This window comes from Anas acuta, chromosome 2 (assembly GCF_963932015.1).
Source record: "Anas acuta chromosome 2, bAnaAcu1.1, whole genome shotgun sequence".
Classification (NCBI taxonomy): Eukaryota; Metazoa; Chordata; class Aves; order Anseriformes; family Anatidae; genus Anas; species Anas acuta.
The window spans coordinates 107354546-107375173 of record NC_088980.1 but is presented as its reverse complement, the minus strand read 5'-3'; the positions used below and the strand labels follow the sequence as shown (position 1 = coordinate 107375173).

Below are 20628 nucleotides of genomic sequence, written 5' to 3'. Positions count from 1 at the left end.
CTGCAGTAGTCCTTTGCCAGCTGCCGCAACTGCAAGCAGCACAATTTGGATGCAGTGGTGGGTAAGGGATTCACAAGGTCCAGGATCTTATTCTTCTGCAAATTCACAGGAGTAAAGAGGACAACTTATGTTTTACGGGACATGCATTATTAAATTACTTGGTGGTGGGTTATGGTAGATGAGAAAAATCATGCATTTTGAAGGTGGCAGTGAAATCTAACAAAGTCACCCACAAAGGACACATGCAAACTTTGTCTGACAAAGATGTCCCTTACCCCCTGTCCTCCTTGCATCCATTTTGGGGGTGTATATGTGAGAGAGCCACCAGGGAATCCCATGGGATCATAACCAACAGGTGGGCTGAACCAGCATATACCCTGAGGGGCATATGTATGAGTAAGACAGTACATGAAAGCAGAGGCATAGCCCCTCCTTTCTTCCCCCCATCTTTCTGCAATTTGGGGCCCTGTGGTGGTAGGGCTACAGTGCTGTTTCTAGTATACTGGCCCAATTCCAGGGTACACTGAGGCCTGTTTACAGCACTCATGAAATTTCAGTCTGCTGCTCATGCCACTTCTGCTCGCTGTGTTTGTTTCTGTGTGCAGTGAAAAGATTATTATTATTATTATTATTATTATTATTATTATTATTATTATTATTATTATTATTATTATTATTATTATTATTATTATTATTATGCACTGGAGGTCTGCATTAGAAGGAAAAGCCTCCTGTGTGCTGCGAATTGTACCAGTTACACTGAAAAATGCTGTTTACCATCAGGAGCTTACTTGTGCCAACGTGGAACGCTGCACTCCCTGGCCATATCCTGACCGCAGTTTAGGCATAAAATGTCATTTTGTACCCCTATGACAGTTGTATTTCAGAGATGGAATTGCTTTTTTTCTCACTACATAAACTCATAATTTAGGGATATAAGAAAATATATACAAATAACAACAAAAAGTCAGCGTCTTTCCCATACTCAATTATATGGCAATTTTAAAGCTGCTGTCTTGGGTCCTGCTAGGCATACGGCTAGTGCTCTGATCCAGTGAAGAATTATTTCTAGCCCCAGAGGGTATGGACATATATGGGGACATCCAAGCTCTTAATCTAATCAGTGATCCAAGACTATACTTTGTCTTTCCCAGGCCCTAGGCCAATTTTATAACTGAGGAGAAGAGGTAAATATTTCCTTTATTTTTGTTTTTCTTTCTGGCAGGCTGCTTAGAAAATCTAGCAGCTGTTTGAAGATGTCCAGAGGTTTGTAATGCTTGTAAAATTTTGTTGTGGGGGACGTGGAGAGCAAGCAGGGATGACTAACACACACACACACACGCACGTATGGACACACAAATGGGTACAGAGCACACGAGAGATCTTACCATGGCGAATGCTATTTTTAAAACATTACGTACTGATTTTTAAAGCACTAAATAATGATCAGCTCACAGGGGAATTAGGAATCCTAACCCTGAAATGAAAACCTTGAATAGGCTTGCCGCTTCCCAAGAACTGTCTTTGCTTACTTTGCCATTCCTTTCTAATTCTAGTCTTCAGACTGGTTACAGATCTGGCTCTACAATTTGAAAATTTGCTTTGGATTTGCAATTTACAGCTGCTCTTTGCAAAGATTCAGTGTTACAGGAAAGAAATGGGGGCCAAGAGCACAAAAGGTGCATGCCATGGTGACAAAAGAGGTTGGGGTTCTGGAACTGAAGTATTTCATACAGCACATGTTGTCAGGCACACCACGGGGACTGCTTCCCTAGTTTTTATTTATTTATTTATTTTTATTTGATTTAAAAGCCAATTTCTCCTCTGGAATGTATGCTGACAATGCCTGAGGATTTATTACATACACTTTCTTCTCATCTATAGCTGAAGTTTTCATTTTGTTCATGCGTTGAGTGAAAGGAGTTTTGAATAACTCCAGGTAGGACCTCAGTTCAGGGTAAAAAAATCATCCTCCCTGGGGCCTATACTGCAGTTTCCTCCATGGGCAACCCATGGCTTAACCCTGCTTGGCAATGACTATTCAGCATAAAAAATTTTTAAAAATGGGGGTTGGGATGGGCTGGAAGGAAAATCGCAGCCAGAAGTGCTAGGGCTCAGATCTAAGAAGGATTTTTCTACAAACCAGGAAAATTAAGCAAGGGCTGGTTCCTGGGGTGCTCAGCATTCTGGCCATGATCCCATAAAGCACTTAACATTAAGCATGCACCGGAGGGTGCCATAGGAAATAGCCTGAGCACTAAGAACCCTGCAGGATCAAGCTCCAAATGGGGACCAGACATAGAGCAGATGGTATTACGTTAGCTTTGCTGTGCTAGTAAGCTCTTTGGTTTGCATTTTAATCTCTCTCTTTCTTATTTTCCCCTTCTTTGCTTTTCCCTTTTCTGTAAAGCAATCCATACATGCACTAGAAGAGAAGGGCAATGTACTGAAATTTCCATGTTGCCTTTTCACAAGCATGGAGTTAAAGCGGGAGCTTCATCAGCAGTGCTCAAACAAGGACCATCAGGGGTTTGGACACGCTGATTAAGAGAGGAAAATGCTGACTCTGCCTTCTAGTGAGTTCCCCAAGCACATGCAGTGGGTGCGTGGTGAGTGTGCCATTGTGTTTGCGAGCACCAATGCCTGAATCAGAGGTTATTCCAATGCCTTGTTTTTTTTTGGAGGGGGCAGGGATGGCTGAGCAGGGGCAACAAGAGGCAGCTGTCTGCATTCATAAACTGGGTTCAAAGTGAAGCACGACTCCTGCCATGTACTGCTCAGTTCTCACGCATCCATTGAGGTTGCCTGCCAGAAGGCAGTAAGAAGAAATTTAAACCCTAGACTTTTTTTTTTTTTTTTTTTTTTTTTTTTTCAGACAAGCTCCTGGCTTTCCACTTCTTCCTTTCCAGCACAATGACAGCTATCTGCAGAACTTCCTCAGCTCTGTAATTTGTGCAGCGGCCAGATTTTACGTGATGTTTTTCAAACTGAGCGCTACCCAACTGGGAGCCGTCCCCATTGAAGTTGGACCCACCTGCTTGCAGGGAGGGCACTGCAAGCAGCCAAGACATGCTTTATGTCTGTGCTGCTGACACTGCTGGCGCTCAAGACACAGCCATCCAGGCTCATGTCTGAGTTGGCCAGCTGCCAGGCAGGTTTGGGGTATTTCTTCTGTGCAGGCTTGCAGCCATCACTTGTGCTGGAGCTGTGCACACGTGGGCTGTACAGTGAGACTCCTGAGGAAATCTCTGTGATCATTTTAGCACTCAGGCAACTGGAAAAGGAGCTGGCAGAGGCTTCAGGGCCTTTGCTTTCATGACTGCATTAATCTTCTCCTAGCCTTGGAGAGAAATCCTAAATGAACTTCGCACATGTTCTCTAGCAGCTTTCTTTTTCCAAGATGTTTGTACAGTGGAACCTATGCTGATAAATGATTATGCTGGTGAAACAGCTAATGTAAATCAAACATCACTTGAGGATGACATAACATAATCATTTGAGCAAGGATGTCTGATGCTGTGCTGTTATTTAAGAAGTTGACAGTAACTACTATGGCCCAGAACTTTTGAGATACATGGATTATTATTATTATTATTTCCTATCTAAGAAGGTTGTGGTGGGGACAGACTGAAAGCATTAATGCCCCATTTTTTTCCATACTCCAAAACATCACTTTCTTAGGAGTAGCTCAAGCATTCTTTTGGACCAGGGGGAAGATTTTCAGGTGCACCTCATTGTAAGAACTTAGAGAAACGAAGTTACTGTTAAAAAATGGAAAAGTTCCTGTGTGGCACCTGAACCATATGAACTGTCATGTGAAAGTTTAGAGCATAACAAATATGATATAATTCAAAGTTATTCTGCCATGAGAGACATAAAAGCTTAGTTAAGTTACTTTTTATTTGCTCCATGTTAAGAGCAGGTCCTTGAACAGTTATAAAATCCCACAGTGGAAGTGGTAGCTTGTTAAATGATCGTGAATGGCTTGCTTGTGTTTCTGAGTCCTAACACAGTAGGAGGGAATTAAAGTCATTTGGAGGTATCTGGCCACCCGATAGCACCTGTGGCATTGGTGGGAATTTGACTTTATATATATATATATATATAATCAAATAAATAATCAAATAAAGAATAAATTGAAACAAAGCCACTTTCTATTTGTGATCTGCCTATTCCTCTAAAGTTTCCCCCAGAAAACACTAACATAATAGTGTTGTTGCCGTGATTGCAAGAGCTACGTGAGCCTGTCAGCAGCTATTTTTTTAAATTTTATTTTTCCTACAATTTCTGTCTGCCATAGACAGAGCTACATTTCTGAAGACAGATGGGGAAAGTTTTCTGGTCTCATTTTAATGCTTTGAGGCAATGATCTGGGCTGGGAGGTGGATCAGGAGGACCTCAGAGCACTGCCTGGCACATTCCACATTCAAGCTTAGATGTCACCTGAGTCTGTCCCACATGAGCTGCCAGACAACACAATTTATTCCCCCAGATGTTTCTCCACAACCAACTCAATATGCTAAAGAATATGAATAACATGTGAATCAGTCCCCGATAATGCTACAGGAAATGCAGAGTGAGTGTCACTAAGAATAAGTTTATGATAAAAGTCGTGTCCAATGAAAATTAAACAACTATAGCAACTCAAAGGAGCCACAGAACTGCTCTTGTTATTTATCTTGCTATTAGGGTTAAGAAGATCCTGTCCATCAAAAGGTGTTCAAAATTCTCAGAATTAAAGCAAGTCAGAAAACATTCTACGGTATAGTTGTTAGCAGTGTATACATAAGGAATTTCCACCCAAGATATTATCAGATCATTTTCTTCATGCAAAATAAACTAATTTCATTTTTGTTAGGCAAACATTGGATTGTAGCATGAGGTCACAGCTAACCAAGAAGCTGCTCTCTTATCATAATTTGCAGGGAAACAGGACTTTCCTCTTTACATATTGTATAGGATAATAGTCAGAACTCAAATACAGTCTAATAAGTCACTTGAACTTAGTCATTTAAAGGTTTACATAAAAGAAGTATACAGACTTCATCTTTCAAAAAAAAAAATCCCCATCAAATCTGGTATATGGATTTTTTTTTTTTTTTGAAATGCTTGGTTACATCTGCGTGTTTCAGTTACTTGTTTAGACTTCTGAGTAGCTGCTTTGATTTCAACCATCAGTGTTTAATATTCTAGTCACAAACTTTCTTTTCCATATAATCCAATTACAAAACTTTTCATCAGCTTTGCTTTCAACAATTGCATGATCAAATCAGTAATTTAAATAAAGCACCACAACAAAACAACATGTTAAAGTCAAGATTCATTTAAAATAAGCTTCATCTAAAGAAATTTACATGATCTTCCATCTACTTTCATCATGTTTTTAGTCTATCCATCACTTCACTGCTTGGTAATGGAAGAAGGTACTCACCAAAATCTCTTCCAATGCTGTCAAGCATGTCTCCTTTTCAAAGACTGATTAGCTAAATTTTTATTGATGATAAGACAAATGCAAGACATAAAATTTATCCTCATAGCAAAAGCATTAAAATGCTTAGTTGTCATAAAAGTAGATTTTTATGTTTTTGTCTTAATCATATATTTCCTATTTAATTAACCACTACAGCCACTTTACATCCTTCAAGTTTAAGTTTTCTCTTGAGTACTTTTTGATTCTTTTAGTGATTGGAGGATTTCTTAGTTAGGTGTCTGATTGGTTGTTGTATTATTTTATTATTTTATGTTATGTTATTTTAGTTTAGTTTAGTTTAGTTTATCTTTACATAAGCTAAACATTCCAAAAATACAGATAGGAGGATATAAATCTCCACTGATCTTCTTAGCCACCTAAAAATCATATTTCTATCCATTTAAATCGATGACTGTGATCAGAATCAATTCAATGATTCATCCCTAGGAGATACAACATCAACTACAAAGACCAAAATGCCTTCCTCGCTCTAAAAATCTACAAGACTTAGCGCCAGGCCACAAATGAGCAACTCATCCAAAGTTAGTAGCAATACAAAAAGCATAGACAATATAATGGGCAGAGGAAAAATCCCACACCTTGATACTTACAGAATTTGTAAAATCTATCCACTTCTTTACATCTAGCAGACAGAAGGCAGTTGTGTATGAGGCAGAGGCACAAACAATACATCCTCTGTAACCTGTCCGCACAGCTATATGAAGCGTACTAAAGAGCAAACTTCTGAGCAGTTACATAATGACAAAATAACAAGAAGGAAAAACACATACATGATCTTGTGTCAGCTCTTCTGCTTTCTGCTGAACAATTCCCATGAAGATGGTAATGCAGAATATTTTTTATTTTGCTGTTAGCTTTGCCTAGTTTGAGCTTTTATAGCTGCTTGGAGATCCACATGATTGTATTTGATTTCAGCTAATCAAGCATACAAATGAACAGGAATGCAGACACACAGCACTGTAAAAAACACAGAAGGAAGTTTTTTCAAACACAATCCCTTTATTAGGCAGTGGTTCCAGTGATGCAATCAGAATAGGAAGGAAAGTCTGTGTTGTTTCATTGTTTAGTTTGGATTTGGGGGTCCAATGCTAACTTCTGATAATATTTCCATTCGTAAGTATATTCTCTGAGGGCAATCCAGAAAAGTGTCTATGATGAATCTAAGAGGAAAAAAACTATTGAACTTGCTAACATTTTCCATCATGAATGACCATTACAGAATTGTCCCACTTTATTATCCTTTTTTTCTGTGTAGTTCAGCAGCTTTTGGCTGAAGTTTATTGTTTTTTATCAAAGTCCTATATATGCACAAAGTGGATTCGATAGAAATGTAATTATAGAGAACTTCAATAACTGATTCATCCCTGTGAGGAATTTAAGAGTTTTTAAATTAGGGGAGAGTGGAATGAATAGCATCAATGACCAAAAAGAAGCACTGCAGGATGTATCAATGATATAGAGTTGGTTGCAGAGTATCGACACAAGACATTTATATCTTTTGAGACAAGCTCAAAGCCTACTGCAGCCAAGAAGAGTTTTGAATCTGACCTTAAATGTTGTGAGATGTCAACTACATTAGTAATACACAGATTCAACTCTCTGTAACCTCCACAGTTCAACAGTTAAAACAAACACGTCCTCTCTACAGGCAAGACTTATCTGATCGACTGATCACACCGTGTAATTCTAAACAGGATTTTCCAGGTGGCATGTACAGAGTACTGTATCATCTCTCTGGCTTTAGGTAGCATGGTTTAAAAGTTGGAAAGGCCAATGGTGGCAGAAATGTTAGCTTAAGCAAACAGGATTTTTCTTTATGTCTCCAAAACATAAAATGCACAGCAGCAGTTTTGCAAAGTGAGCAAATTCTTTTCCTCACATGTAAAATTGATATTGAGGATTAGGAAGTTTCCTCCCCTCCTGTAGGAATATGTCACTCCTCTCAGCATATGTAAGTTGTGTTGTTCATTGTTTATCCTTGAGACCTACTCATTGCTTTCCAATTATCTTCAGAGAATGCTAATTTTGGTATGTCGTAACTACGTTATAGGGCATTATGCATCTTATGGATCATCAACAACGATGGAAAAGTGGTATAAAGTTACAATTTAAACTAAATGTAGATCACAGAAAAGCACAGAAAAATACCCACTGAGCCTATTATCTTTAGCTATTCCAGTTTCTTAAGTATATTGACGTCAGAGAATGTTGTAAGACTCTGTGAAGGTGGCCAAAGCCATAAATATATATTTTGTGTAAAGATACCAAAACTCTTTCCACCATCTATTATCCTCCTGGCTGTTTCTGGTACCTGATACAAACTGCTTTAATTAACTTCAAAGATGAATCCAATAATAAGTTTAAATGTATTAAAAGTCTTCAAAGACTGCCTGTTAATTTTTTCTGCAGCATCCAGTGTAGTTGTAGGATGTGTCTCTCTGCGGACTTTTGGGTAGCCCCATAAACATGTATCATTTCTGTGTTTGGTTTATTTCTACTGAAACAGTTGCAGAGCCTGAGGTCCCCTTTGGGTTGGATAAAATGTAAAATCTATCCTAGCGATGGAAACTCATCACCAATACTCTCAAAGGAGGTAACTTAATCTAGCTGTCCACTCCACTGATATAATTAGGAATGCACTTTGTCAGCCTTTGAGGGTTTAACTACAGCTGGCTGGGTTCAATGCAGTCTCTGAAACCAATCTGTTCTTAGTAACACCATCGCCTTCACAGAATTACAGACATAGTTTCAGCATTTATACCCACCTAACTGCTGAATGATGTTTTTCCACCCACTTAGGCAGTGGTCAATGCCTGTTTTAGCAAAGCTACAGCCTTGGGTCAGTGCCATGAATTGAATCAGGAACCAAAGGCTAAACTGGTATTTAAAGAATAAAGGTTATGAACCTTATTTACAGTGTTTGAATATGGCTCAATTCAGCCTGTGAATATCATCATATTCTCGATCCAGCAGATGAGATTTAATTAGAAAAGAGATTCTAATGGATAGTCAGATGCTGACTGGCCTATCTTTTGTTTAAGAAATAAAAGATAATTCATGCCTTGTTCTCTAGGAGAATCAAAGCTCTACTTTTTACACAGGTTAGCTAAACTTGGGGAAAGAAATTTAACCTAATAAAATTTTTAAATCTTTGAATTTATTCACCAGGACTATTTCTGGCTTCCTGCTATACCCTTGACTCTTCTGCTGGAGTCTGCACAGATTCAGATGATGAATTTTGGGTACCTTTACAGTATTGTCAATAAACTTTGCTAGCTGGATATCACAAGCACCACTCCTTTTTCTTGTGTTTTGCTCTGCTAGGAATCCAACTTGCATAAATGAATGAGATATTCTGTTATGGTTCAAGCAAGTTAGATAAAGTTTCTCCTCCAGCCTGAAAAATATTTGAGAAAAATGCAGCACAGCTTTTCACCTATTTACTTTAAGCATCTAGCCCTGAAAATAGCCAGCCTAACCTATTAATCAGCAGACTAGCCTGTTCAGAAAAACATACCCTTTTTTTCTTATCAGTCCTGAAGCATTAGTCTAAACACTTTGAATTCCAGCCTCCAATGCTGTGCCAGCAGGCTGGACACAGAAGGGTCAGAAACTGTATAGCTGTGGCAGTGCAGAGCTGCAACTATGCACTGCTTGGGCAAAATGCTGTGGTAACACAGCTATACAGCCCCTGGACACTGGCAAAGAGGGGTTGGATTTGTTTTCAGACACCTCGCCAAAAAATAATCTGAATTCCTATGGTGTAATCTTTCTGTGGTAAATCATTAAGTCTATGGATTTATTACCTCACTGCTAAACCTTGTGTTGTCAGACAATTTTTTTTTTTTTTTCAGTACTTGATTTTTTCCTTTCTGCCTGTAATAAAGATTTTCACCAAGTATCAAAATATAGGCCTCACGTCTGTGCCTGACATATTTTGCATACACAAATTTCAGTGTCCCGTGTCTGACAGTATCCAAAAAAGGACAATGAATTAAACAAAACACAATATGCCTCCTTCTTGCTTCAGTAAGTCTCCATGTAAGTAGTTTAACCCTGAAAAGTAAAATCTACTGTATCTTCTAGAATTCTTGATAGCACTAACACTTTTAATTATAGGGATTCTCATTACCTATATGAATATTATACCCCATGTTTGAATCTGGAAAGAGAAAATGGACCTCCAAGGATATCCTATGACAATAAGCTCCCTGTATGAATGGGTGATTAGTTGCAACTACAGTGACTTGTTGCTGCATGGCACATACCATAACTAACTCCAGATTTACTTGTTCTCAGTATAGACTGAGGCAAGCTGGTTTGGTTTCCATGGTCTTGTTGCATTTCTGAGAGTGGCACAGTTAACATCATTCCTGGCTTAGCTAATTTTTTTTTTTTTTTTTTAAATCTAACTAAAAAAAGCCATCAAGGCTGGTGCTCATTAAGGTTGCAATGTATCTTGACCACAAAAAACAGCTGCAGAGTCAATGTCCTTCCCAAAAATCTGTGGTGTGCTTCCTAAATACAGAACATGGAGGTTCTGGATGATGAAGAAGGCTTTTCAGAAAGAGACATAGTAGTTTCATTTGTTTTGTTTATTTTTAATTGCAACTCTTTGTCAGAGGCAACAGATGGCTTGAAGAAATATGCTTCAAGAAGACTCAAGTTAATTTTTGACTTGTGGGCATGTAGTTCTAATGCGTGCCATATGTTTTGTGAATTGCCAGTGACACATGGGTAGTATTAAGCTTCACGCTTCTTCTATAGACTAGTGCATACTGTACACACACACATAGAGAAATAAATTAATATTTCCAGAAACCTAACGTTTTCTGTAATGTTCTCCTTAAAATCTCATAGTTTATTGCTTTTGCTAATTGAAAGAGAGGAGGGAAGCAAGCAAGCAAGAAAAGCAGCAGTCAAGGATCACTGCAGGTTATTGAGGATTATGGGGAAATGAATTTTCTTAGTAGAAGACACGAGAAGGACCTTACAGAAGGTGGGCACAGTAATTCGAGCAGGACACTAAAGACCTTCACATATTTAAAAGACCCCCCTCCTGCACTTGGCCAGCTGTGCTTCCTTCCTTCTGCCCACTCTCTCTCCAAAAGGGAACACTTTCAATGTGAAATCCTGCTGCTGTCTGAGGACAAAGACTTCCCTTGTCTCTGTTCATCAGGATAAGCTCGCTCTTTCCTTTCGCTTCCTTGCACATGCATGATCTGGGCACCATCTGGCCTAGAAATGGCCAAGGACAGCCAAGCCTGCAAAACATCTTCAGAGAATGCCCTAGGCTTCCCCGCTTCATGTTTCACCTGTAACCACAGCACAGATTTTACATTTATCTTCATTACATCCAGACTTATGTTTAGAAGTTTAGTTTTCACTGTGTTTCAACAGCAGAGGGAATCACCGCAAAAGGAAGACAGGCCTAGGTACCATTATGTTTTACTAACTTAACACTTCATACTGATGTGTTCATACTGATTCAGCAAGAATCCTATTAAACAGGAGGTCAGCCTGAGCTGAGAGAAGAGGTGGCATAACCAGATCACTCATTGCCTGTAAGCAAAATTATTGACAATAAATGTGAGTTCTGATGGCTTGATCCAATTTCCACTGAATTCAAAGGTAAAACTTCCATTGTCTGCACATCTCCTAAGTACACATTAACTCAGTCTATGTGTATGAGCAAGGCTTATATCCCAAATTATGTTTCACTGACGGATTTATTGTTGACATTTTATTAGAGGAGAATATATTAAAAAAAAATAAAAAATATTTAATGTTAGATTGAATGTTACAACTATTCAGATATTGTTCTCAAACCTTAAAATGATCTGACTTTCACACTTTTAAATTCCCGCTTGACTATGAGGTATGATCATCACTGGGCCAGAAAATAAGCTTAGATGATATTTTGTTCTAAGCTTTTATTAGCCAGAGGAAGAGAAACTGAAGGGGAGGAGGCCATCCATCGCCTCCCCTGCAATTTGTATAGACTAACCCAGAGCCTGGCTAACTGCAGACTCATTGATGTGGAGCAGTTAGCAAGAAACACAGCACTTACTGAGACAAATTCAGGCCTTGTATAAAGTTAGTTCCTCCCCAGATCTGTCCATTGTGAAGCCAGTATATTTCTGATCAGCTGTAGCAAAATGTGAGACCTTACAGGTGTTAGAGATTCTTCCATCTCCAGCAACAACCTGTGAGAGTTGTCCTGAGGTTTGGCCTACAGATGTTTAAAACACAGTTCCCCAACGAGCTTGCCTCTTGCTTTACTCATCTTTCAGCTGATAAATGATGTCAACCCAGCTGGACTTCTACATCTGATACAATTAATCAATACATATTTCCTTCTGTATTTCTGCACTGCTAGGATTCTCCTCTACCCTTCATGAAAAGACTTATGGTCATTATTTTGCTCATGACATGCTCAGAGCAACTCCTACAGTAGTCCTCAGGTGGAAATGCAATAACGACAACACTTGGTAGCAGTCTTCTTTCCCTCCTTTGTTCAGCTTTTTTTCTGTTTAAACCTCCAGCATATGTCCATCCTACACTTCACACATCTGAAAATCCTCCAGGCTCACAGTAGCTGAATATTACACATAGCATCCTAAATAAGAAAACATAGCCGCCTTCAAACGAACAACCTGATAATAAGCTCTCTGCTCCAGTGTTTGTTCCGCTCTCTTTCCTCAGAGACCAGAGGCTCCAGCAGTGTCTGGAAAGTTAACAGATACAGACAGGGGAGGAAAAAAATGAATTACAGAACTGAGGGATCCCTCACAGAGCATCAGTCTTTCCCTTGCATTAATTACAAGGGATGCCAACTCAAGCACTTTTGCTGACCTCATCTAAAACAGTCCTTAACGAGCAGGGACTAGTTTTCAAACCACCTTTTAAACCATTTCAGCTTTTGACTTCCAAAGCAACACCTCAAATGTCATTTAGAACCCCCTTGCCACATGTCTCTGGTAGGACGTGGGGGTTGACTCTAAATGGCTCTACCACACAATGTCTTTTTGGTAGAGGTTTATTTTCTCATTCCTTTTATTTACACAAAAGAGGAGAATCAGGTCCTTCTTCTTTCCTTTGTTACCCTTTTCCCTTCAGTCCCTTGTTTTCTTTTTTTGCCTCTCCCTTCAGAGTCCCTGTTACACACAGCAGGACTCAGAGGACCATGATGGGGACTATTGCTACAGAGAGAGAAAGAAGGCTGGCAAATGGGCCAACAACCTGGGGAGGATGCTTTAGTTGTCAGCTGGGTCACTGGCTCTTCTGGTTCCCCTCTTGTTCTTTTAAAACACCCAAAATGATGGTATCTGAAGGCTGCACATGGTCCCACCCTGATGGCAGATGTGCTGCCTGCCAGCCAGAGCAAAGCACTGCTTAGGGCCAAGTGGCTGCTAGTACTGTGGTTAGCCAAAATCCAGGACATTAACTTGATCCTTTGCTATGGATACTCAGCACTATGTCCGGATGTGATTCTATATTTGTATGGTGCTAACCAGATGCTTTTCAGATACTGTCCAACCTAGGACTTTTACCAGTATTCCATAATTGTGTCTTGCAGTCCCCACTGCTGCACATTTTCCACTCATTTACACTGAATTATTTTGATCTTCTGTGCAAAAATAACACTTCACAGTTCTTGACTCCTGGCTGTTTGCTATGCCAGTGCTGTCAGTGTGCCAGATGCAATCTGAAGGTGTCTGTGTAGGGCATGCAGGGCTTTCAGGTCTTATGTTTTTTGCAGGCAGTTCCAGTCCTCATGTAATCAGAGATAAGTGACTTAGTTAAAAATGAATGGGGCAGCTGGCTAAATGCTCAACCAAACAAAATGATCAAAGGGACAGTGCCAGATGTTTTCCATCAACTCTGCATATGGAGGTACCAGGGAGAGCAGCAGGAGCACCAAACTAAAAAGAAACCAGAGAAGCCAACTCTAGTTTCAACCATAACATGAGGAACTGGCTATAAATATTACATTCCGCAGTGAGGCTCCCAGAGGACATTCTGTAGGTATTTCTAAAACCTACAGGAAAAGCGTGTCTACTATTGTCTGACTTATTTATATGCATCCTCTCACTAAATGCTTTATTAAGAATCATAATTCCTAGCATCTATAAAAAACATACTTTTAAAACCATATTTTGGGAAGCTGGTGGAAATTATAAAAAGTATTAATTTTTCCACAAAACATACTTCTTGCCCAGTCTGTGCCAGTACAGTATTTTCCTAGACTACTGTTTCATGGAGTTTTCTTTTACCGCTTTTAAAATTTTAATTTCGTCGTTTTGAGTCCAAGTTACTGCAAGAGGCTCAAGCCATTGCAAGATTTACTGTGGAAAAGGAGCCAGCCCTTTATTTTTGTCTTCTGGGGAAGTTTATGGTAGAGCGAGATAAACATCCAACATAGTTAAGGTTGTTTATCCTGCATCACTTAGAAGACATTCTTGACATCACTTGTATACAGCTGAGCAGGGGAGCTGTTCAATCAGCCTGACAGAAATTAAACCCAGATCACCCAGCCTCAGGGCATACAGACCTTACTTCACTGTGACAAAATCTGCTTCTGTTAGGATAAAACCTGAACTACCCATGCAGTTCCTCTTGTCACAAGCTAAGTTTTGGTGCATAAGGGCTTCTCCTCTAGTTTTACTCCTTCCAGATACAACTGTCATTATTTCAGGACATTTTACCTCACCCTAACATGTCTCTGTAGTATCTTGGGGCTAGCAAGAGGGGTGAATATTGCACAAATATCTTCTGTTGTGCTTGTCTGGTGCAATGATTTTACTACTGGCCCCCAAGTCCAAGATTTGCAGAGCAGGGACCCTTGAAGTTGTCAACAGGTAATTCAAGGTGACATAAAAATTTCAGAACTTTTTCCTGTTCTTATTTGAGTCTACAGTTTAGAGATGCCTGCCTGAAAGTCCCCCCCTGATGTCAGGAGGAGGCAGACAGGCTGAACATGTAGAGATTGGACAGCCTGAAACAACTGGAAATGACTGACTTTCTCTTGACTAGGAGAGAAGCTATGAAAGGAGTCCTGGCTGCATTGCTCAGTGGTGCTGAAATCCATTCTATCCTTTGTAGCATGTGCGTAAGTTTGGTAGGATGCATGATTATTCATCATGAGGATGTGTGCTTTATATCTGCTCTAACCCATTCTGCAGAAACAAAGCCTGTTAATGTGCCTTTTCTGTCCCCCGATTCTGATGTCATGCCCATACAAGCTTAAGCCACACATTGCAATGGAAATATTTGTGAATTTCAGTGCAGGATGAGTTCTTTGCTGGTAGATATGCCAGTAACAAACGGGCTGAGGAACTCACTAACTCTCATACTTGAGTCAAGGAAAGCTTGAGCATGACTCACCCAGGAATGCTTTGTACTCTCCTAATTGCATAATTACCTTAGAGAGCTCACTGGCCATTTGGTAGAGAGGTCATTCCTGTTTCCTCTGAGCACAGGAATAACTCCTCCTCACTTCTCACTTCTACCAAGCAAGATAAAAAAGAGATGTGATGAATGGCTGTGGCACCACTTTTCCTGTATATAATCTAGGAACAGTATTTGTGCACAGCTGTAAAGTCTTTCACTCTCTGAAGCTGGGATGGAAAAGGTGACCAGTGCTAAACTCAGATAAACACTTTCACCTTTGCATTGGGCTGGTGTCTGTAATGAAAGGGGTAGTGTTATATTCTGAGGTGTTTGGTACTGGTACTTGTGTTATCTGAATTCTAATATTCATTATGGATATTCATAATTCATGGCATTAAAAACAAGTGAGTGTCACAAATGCAGAAGCCTTCCCCACTGTCCTTATATGCTGCAGAATTAGACTAACTGCTAATAGTGAAAGAAAACAGAGACCCTGCCAATATCTAGTTCTCCATGGCAATAAATTACAAAAAGATATGAATAATATGAATGGTGTAAACAATTGCAATCATGTAACATGGATGACAAGGATAGTGAAGAGCCCTAAATGTCACATGAGAAAAATGAACTTGATAGTTGCATTAACAGAATTAAAGGAAGATGAGGATGGAGAATTCTCCTGCACCTCTAACAATGTCAGCAGTACAGTTTTCAGAGCTCACCCCACTTGTGAAACTGGTGAAGTTAAGTCTGGGGGTGGAAAAATAGGATAATGATAGAAATGAATGATACAGACCCCTGAAGAGGAGATATTTAAATACAGCTATCTTTAGTCCCCCTGACACTCTCTTGTTCTGGAGAATGGATGGAATTAGTGGCCTCTCTTCTTAACACTTTTATTAATAGTACAAAACAGTAAATTTAGAAGATAGAATTCTCCCTTTGCAGATCAGTGATGGTATCACTGTGTAGTCAAATTTTCATTCCACTCTCCCATTTGTTACACATACGAATTTACTATCCTTCTTTGCACAATGGTGTATCTTCCACTCAAAGTAACTAAAACACATCTTGTCCTGATCTCCGTACCATCCACCACTAGTATCACCTAAGCTATAACTTGGCAGACATCCATTCATTGGGTTTACAAATGAAAATACTTATGGCTGCTATATTTTGTGTTGATGCTAATGCTGCACAGGTATGCTTCAGACATGCACACAGGATGTCCACTTGATTGGCCCTTCAAGAATTGTAGATGAATTTGAAGCTAAGTGGTCTGATGCATCTAAGTTACTTTATTAGTGTAAACTTTTGTGTCCATGAACTTCTCAGCTGCATACCTGGTTTGGCAAGAATAATTATGTTTGCTGATTTATTCTGAGGTTCACGGTACCTAAGTGTTTCCTCCTCTTTTTATTTATTTATTTATTTTTTAATCAGGGCCTCCTTAAATAGTGGGAAGCAGAGCAGTTTAATGCCAACAGAGGCTGCATTAGCTTCCCCTTTCTGTGAGAAACCTCCGCTTAGAAGGTTCCCAAAGTGAAAGTGTAAGAGAAAACATAGCTAGGAGAGACTCACATCCAAGTCTGGCAAGTGGAGTTGTTCTTCTGATATGAATGGAGCATCACTCCAAAGCTAGAGACATATTTTGAGGAGATGAAAGAAAATAAAAGATCTTGATTGCTAAGCTGAGAGAGAACTGACCAGTAGTCTATCAGATCAAAGGCTAAAATCCAAGACTGATTCATACAGATACATATCTGAAATATGGACTTTGTTAGAGCTACATTTAAATAAAGCCAACAGAATTTAGGGGAAAGTCACGCTCTGGGTTCTAGTTGTTTTTTGTTATTAAATGAAAAATAGATAACTTTTCTGTTTGTTGCATGCTTTTTCAAATCATTCTGCTAGAGTTAAGGAACTGACATGCTGTAGTGCGGGCGGCTGCTCTGGGATCAAGGAACACCAGACAGAGGTTATAGTAAAGCCGCTTGCATTAGGATGGCGGCAGAGGAAACTATATAGAAAATGCAGTCCAGGAAACAGTTCTTAGAAGATGGAGTAGGGATTAAGTAAGAGCCTATTTTACTATTTGCTAAAAAGCTCAGTACATTTGCCTTCATGGACTCTGCATTCCAGAGGACTGCATGCTGGGTTAATAAAATCCCCCTCCTGAACAGCCTTTGGAAACTCAGATGGTCACTGACTGCCTATATGGCAGAATTTGGCTATTGCTATTAGACAGCTGCAGGAAGTTGAAGACAAGAAAGGGGAGACAGCACCAAAACCTTCTAGACACACAGATATACTGAGAGACTATACAGAGAGACACATGGCTTTGCCTCGTGGCAGGAGCTTCCAAAATATGTTTCTCATCAAAATGCCAGGATCCTCTTTTTTTTTTTTTTTTTTTTTTAAAACTGCAATTTGCACTTCTCCTTTTCTTAGGTGATGTGTATGTGATTTAAACCCTCAGACATTCTGGCCTTAAGTTTCAAGAGCATTTTAAAACAATGAGCACACCTACCAGTAACACAGAAAAACACCACATTTCCGTTGCTCAGGCTGAAAGGGAGGCTCAGTTTAGCATTCTTCCTTGGGGAAGAAATGACATGTTCCCCACTAACTCAATGCCAAACCACTGCTCTCTGATTTGAGTAACAAATGCCATTCCAACTGCGTCTAAAAGCCCAGGCTCTGTTTCTTTTCTTAACATGAAATTGTGTATTTTGGTGCTGCTCTCAAACAACAGTTTAACAGAACAAAGAAGTTATCTTTATGAGACAGCCAGGGAAATACACAAAGAACAGGAAGATGCAGCTAACCTAAATAATGACAATGAAAATAAAATAACCATCAGGCTATAAATAAACAATATGAAGTAAATATCATTATTTGTATTAACAGGAGACACAGACTTAATTCCTGTGGACAATTTTATCTACTGTTTCCTCAGACTTCAGTTTTGGTTTCTTTCGGTCAAGCCACAGAAAAATGTTTTCTACTTTGTTCAACTTTTTACAGTATGAACTTCCACACTACTTTTGCTGGAGAAAACTGCACAGAACAGACACTTATGTTTAGGAGAAAGGTCAGATTTTTCTAAAACAATGAAATTGCCCAACCGTGCAAAATTTTGAACTGCGCAAATGCATGCATTCATACAGAGCAGGGAAGTAAACATACACACCACTGCATTAATTAAGACAATACTTAGTTTCCTGCAACACAAAGGAATTTTCTTATTTAGACTAGTTCTCTGACGATGCAGGCTCCCATTGTATGTATGGGGGTGTGCAAAGCAGCAACTGCAGTTCCACAAAAAGGCAAGGGCTGGACCTGACCCAGGGGGTGAGTGGGGAAGGAATCAAATAATCGCCTAATCCAAAGCCAGGATCAGTTTTCTGGGAGCCAGCCTCAGTCACTCCAGCTCTCTGGCTTCCCTAAAGGACCTGAGCAGAAGCCTGGCACACGTGTCGTGTGCCTGGGGATTGTGTTGTAGGGATTCCCGGGCGGGAAACGGGCTCAATCTGTCATTTACACAGTTTAAAACAAGCACTTGAATGTTCCACTCCCAGTAGCGCCAGGCTGAATCACTTTCCTGGCTGGAGGCAAGAAACGTGTGAGAGCACAGTGCTTACCAAGTGGCCGAGCCACCGGTCGGCCTCGAAGTGCACAACCCAACCCGCACACAACAGCCCCGACCCTCCGTCTTTACCTGCTGCTGGGCGAGCGGCTGGAGGGGACATCCTGCACGAAGCTCTGCTCCATGCCGGGGATCCTGGCGGGGCTGTGGGGGTGGTAGGCTGTCAGGACCACGCTGCCCGAGTCCTTCATCTCCATGGTCATAGGCACATGTCGGTGACAAAGGCAGCCGGTGAGGGCTCCTGTCACGCAAGCGAGCACGCGGCCTGACCCGCAGCCGCCTCTCAGCACCGTTTGCTGTCAGGAGAGCAGCGTAGCTCCGGCACAGCGCGTCTCCCTGTCAGGAAAGCTGAATTAGCATATATTCAAAAACACCGCCCACAAAACAACCCATGGGGAAGTTACTACGTTCCTAGGAAACTAGAAACCTGAGATAATCCTACAGGGCACTGCGCGGCCGCAGGGGAAACTTCTCGCTTTGTTTCTTTTTGTTTCTGTTTAAGAACCCATTTCTTGATACGCCTCGTGCTCCCAAAATAGGCACGGCAAAGTGAAGCTATTTGCCAGAGAAGCAGCAGAGTGAGTGGTGAGAGCTACTCAAACATAAAACGTGGTTTGGCAGTGCAGGGACTGACATTTAAACTGCTTACACGAGAGACTTGAGAGCAAAGTAGGCTGTGCTCTGTTTAAATAATCAAGGAACAGTAACCTTGATTTCCTATACGCCAGATCATTCCTGTGGCAGGGGACTTTACTGGCTTTCTGTTGAACTCCAGTGAAGCTTTCATTTTGCCTGATACTTCTGTGCAAGTAATTAGAAGGGCACCAGGAAATGAGAGAATCCGTTTTACAAGTTTGTGTTCAGCTGGAGCAAGTCCATAAATAAATATACTCCGAGAAGCTCAGTACTTTTTCAGGCTTACTTGTGATCTTTTGAAATGATAATGAAATGTTTTTCCTCAAGAGGAAATAAACAAACAAAAAGATCAGGGTGCAATTTAGGAATTAACACCCAGCGAAAACTGTGTAGATAAAACAACAAAACTTACACAGCCCTTTCTTTTCCCCTCCCACTTCTTTAGTTTTTGTTGTTGTTGTTGTTAATAAGTGTTTCTGTCTGTTCCTGAAAGCCATGGGAAGGATGCCCCTAATTTTAATCTACAACTGTAAAGTGCTGCTTTAATGCCACAGGTCTCCAAGTGCCTTGTGGGCATGGGGGTAAGACAGCAGCCCCTGTGCATCTTCCCCACATCTGCTAATGGCATTCCCAGCACAGGTACAGTGCAAAATGCTGGCTAGGGTCCTCTTTCACATCCCCCTTTTTTAAGGTGCTCTCACCAGCATTGCTGAAGGGCTGCCTGAATTGCACTGGCAGTCTCTCCAGCTGACAAGGCAAGGTAGCTCAGGTTTTGAAGGGCACAAAAATGATTCATCTCTTCTCCACCTTCCCCATGAGCTCCTTATCCTGCCTGGAGGGGCAAAACCATTTCAATCAAATATGCTGCTGTAACTCATGTAGGCAGTGCCCAAGTTAATTTTCAATTAGCCAGCACAGGACACTGATAGCAGTACATTTGGCAGCACTTCTTGCCAGACTCACCCAGGAAGCATAAATATTTGAACACACAGAGCCTCTAGGCCTGCTCTTGCTGCACTGTTAATGTGTCCTGGATTAAAGGTTATACACGATAAAATCATGGTTGCTTCCTCGGAGGCATGGAGGCCATCATGCAGCCATATAAATAATTCTGATTTCAAGGAGAAGGCTGTGAGCTAACTCACTGCCCATGGCATCAGGACCATATCCTGAAGTGTCACCTGTGAGGAGCTGTGGTGAATACAATAACCACTGAAGACCTGAGGGTGCTTTGTGACTAGCAAGAGAGAGAGCAGGTCTGACAAAATTAGGATAGATGTCTTTATGGGTTTCATGTCTGAACTCTGGGGAGCCCTGACTGAATGTCAGGATGATGCCTTGCTGCTGAATGACAAAGGATGCTGCTGTCAGTGTCATTTTCCCTCTATCTACCTTGAATTTGCATTCTCTTCCTGAAAAAGGAGGTGGGAATGCCACTTCTTGGGTAGGAGGGAAGTAT

The 20628-nt window shown here is 40.5% G+C and overlaps 1 protein-coding gene across 3 annotated transcripts in view; it reads right to left on the bottom strand.

Moving 5' to 3' along the window:
* Positions 1-19086, bottom strand: part of ARHGAP28 (Rho GTPase activating protein 28) — a 77843-nt gene extending 58757 nt beyond the window's left edge. Inside the window, exons 1-2 of one of the 3 annotated variants that reach the window (XM_068671585.1) lie at positions 18961-19086; positions 18606-18869 (exon numbers count right to left, since the gene is read on the bottom strand). In XM_068671585.1, the coding sequence (XP_068527686.1) occupies positions 18606-18736 (131 nt within the window). In that variant the 5' untranslated portion in view covers positions 18737-18869; positions 18961-19086. Of the gene's footprint in view, positions 1-6261; positions 6449-18605; positions 18896-18960 lie in introns of those variants that run through there. The other 2 variants (XM_068671587.1, XM_068671583.1) reach the window with 2 other exon arrangements.
* Positions 19087-20628: the final 1542 nt, after the last annotated feature.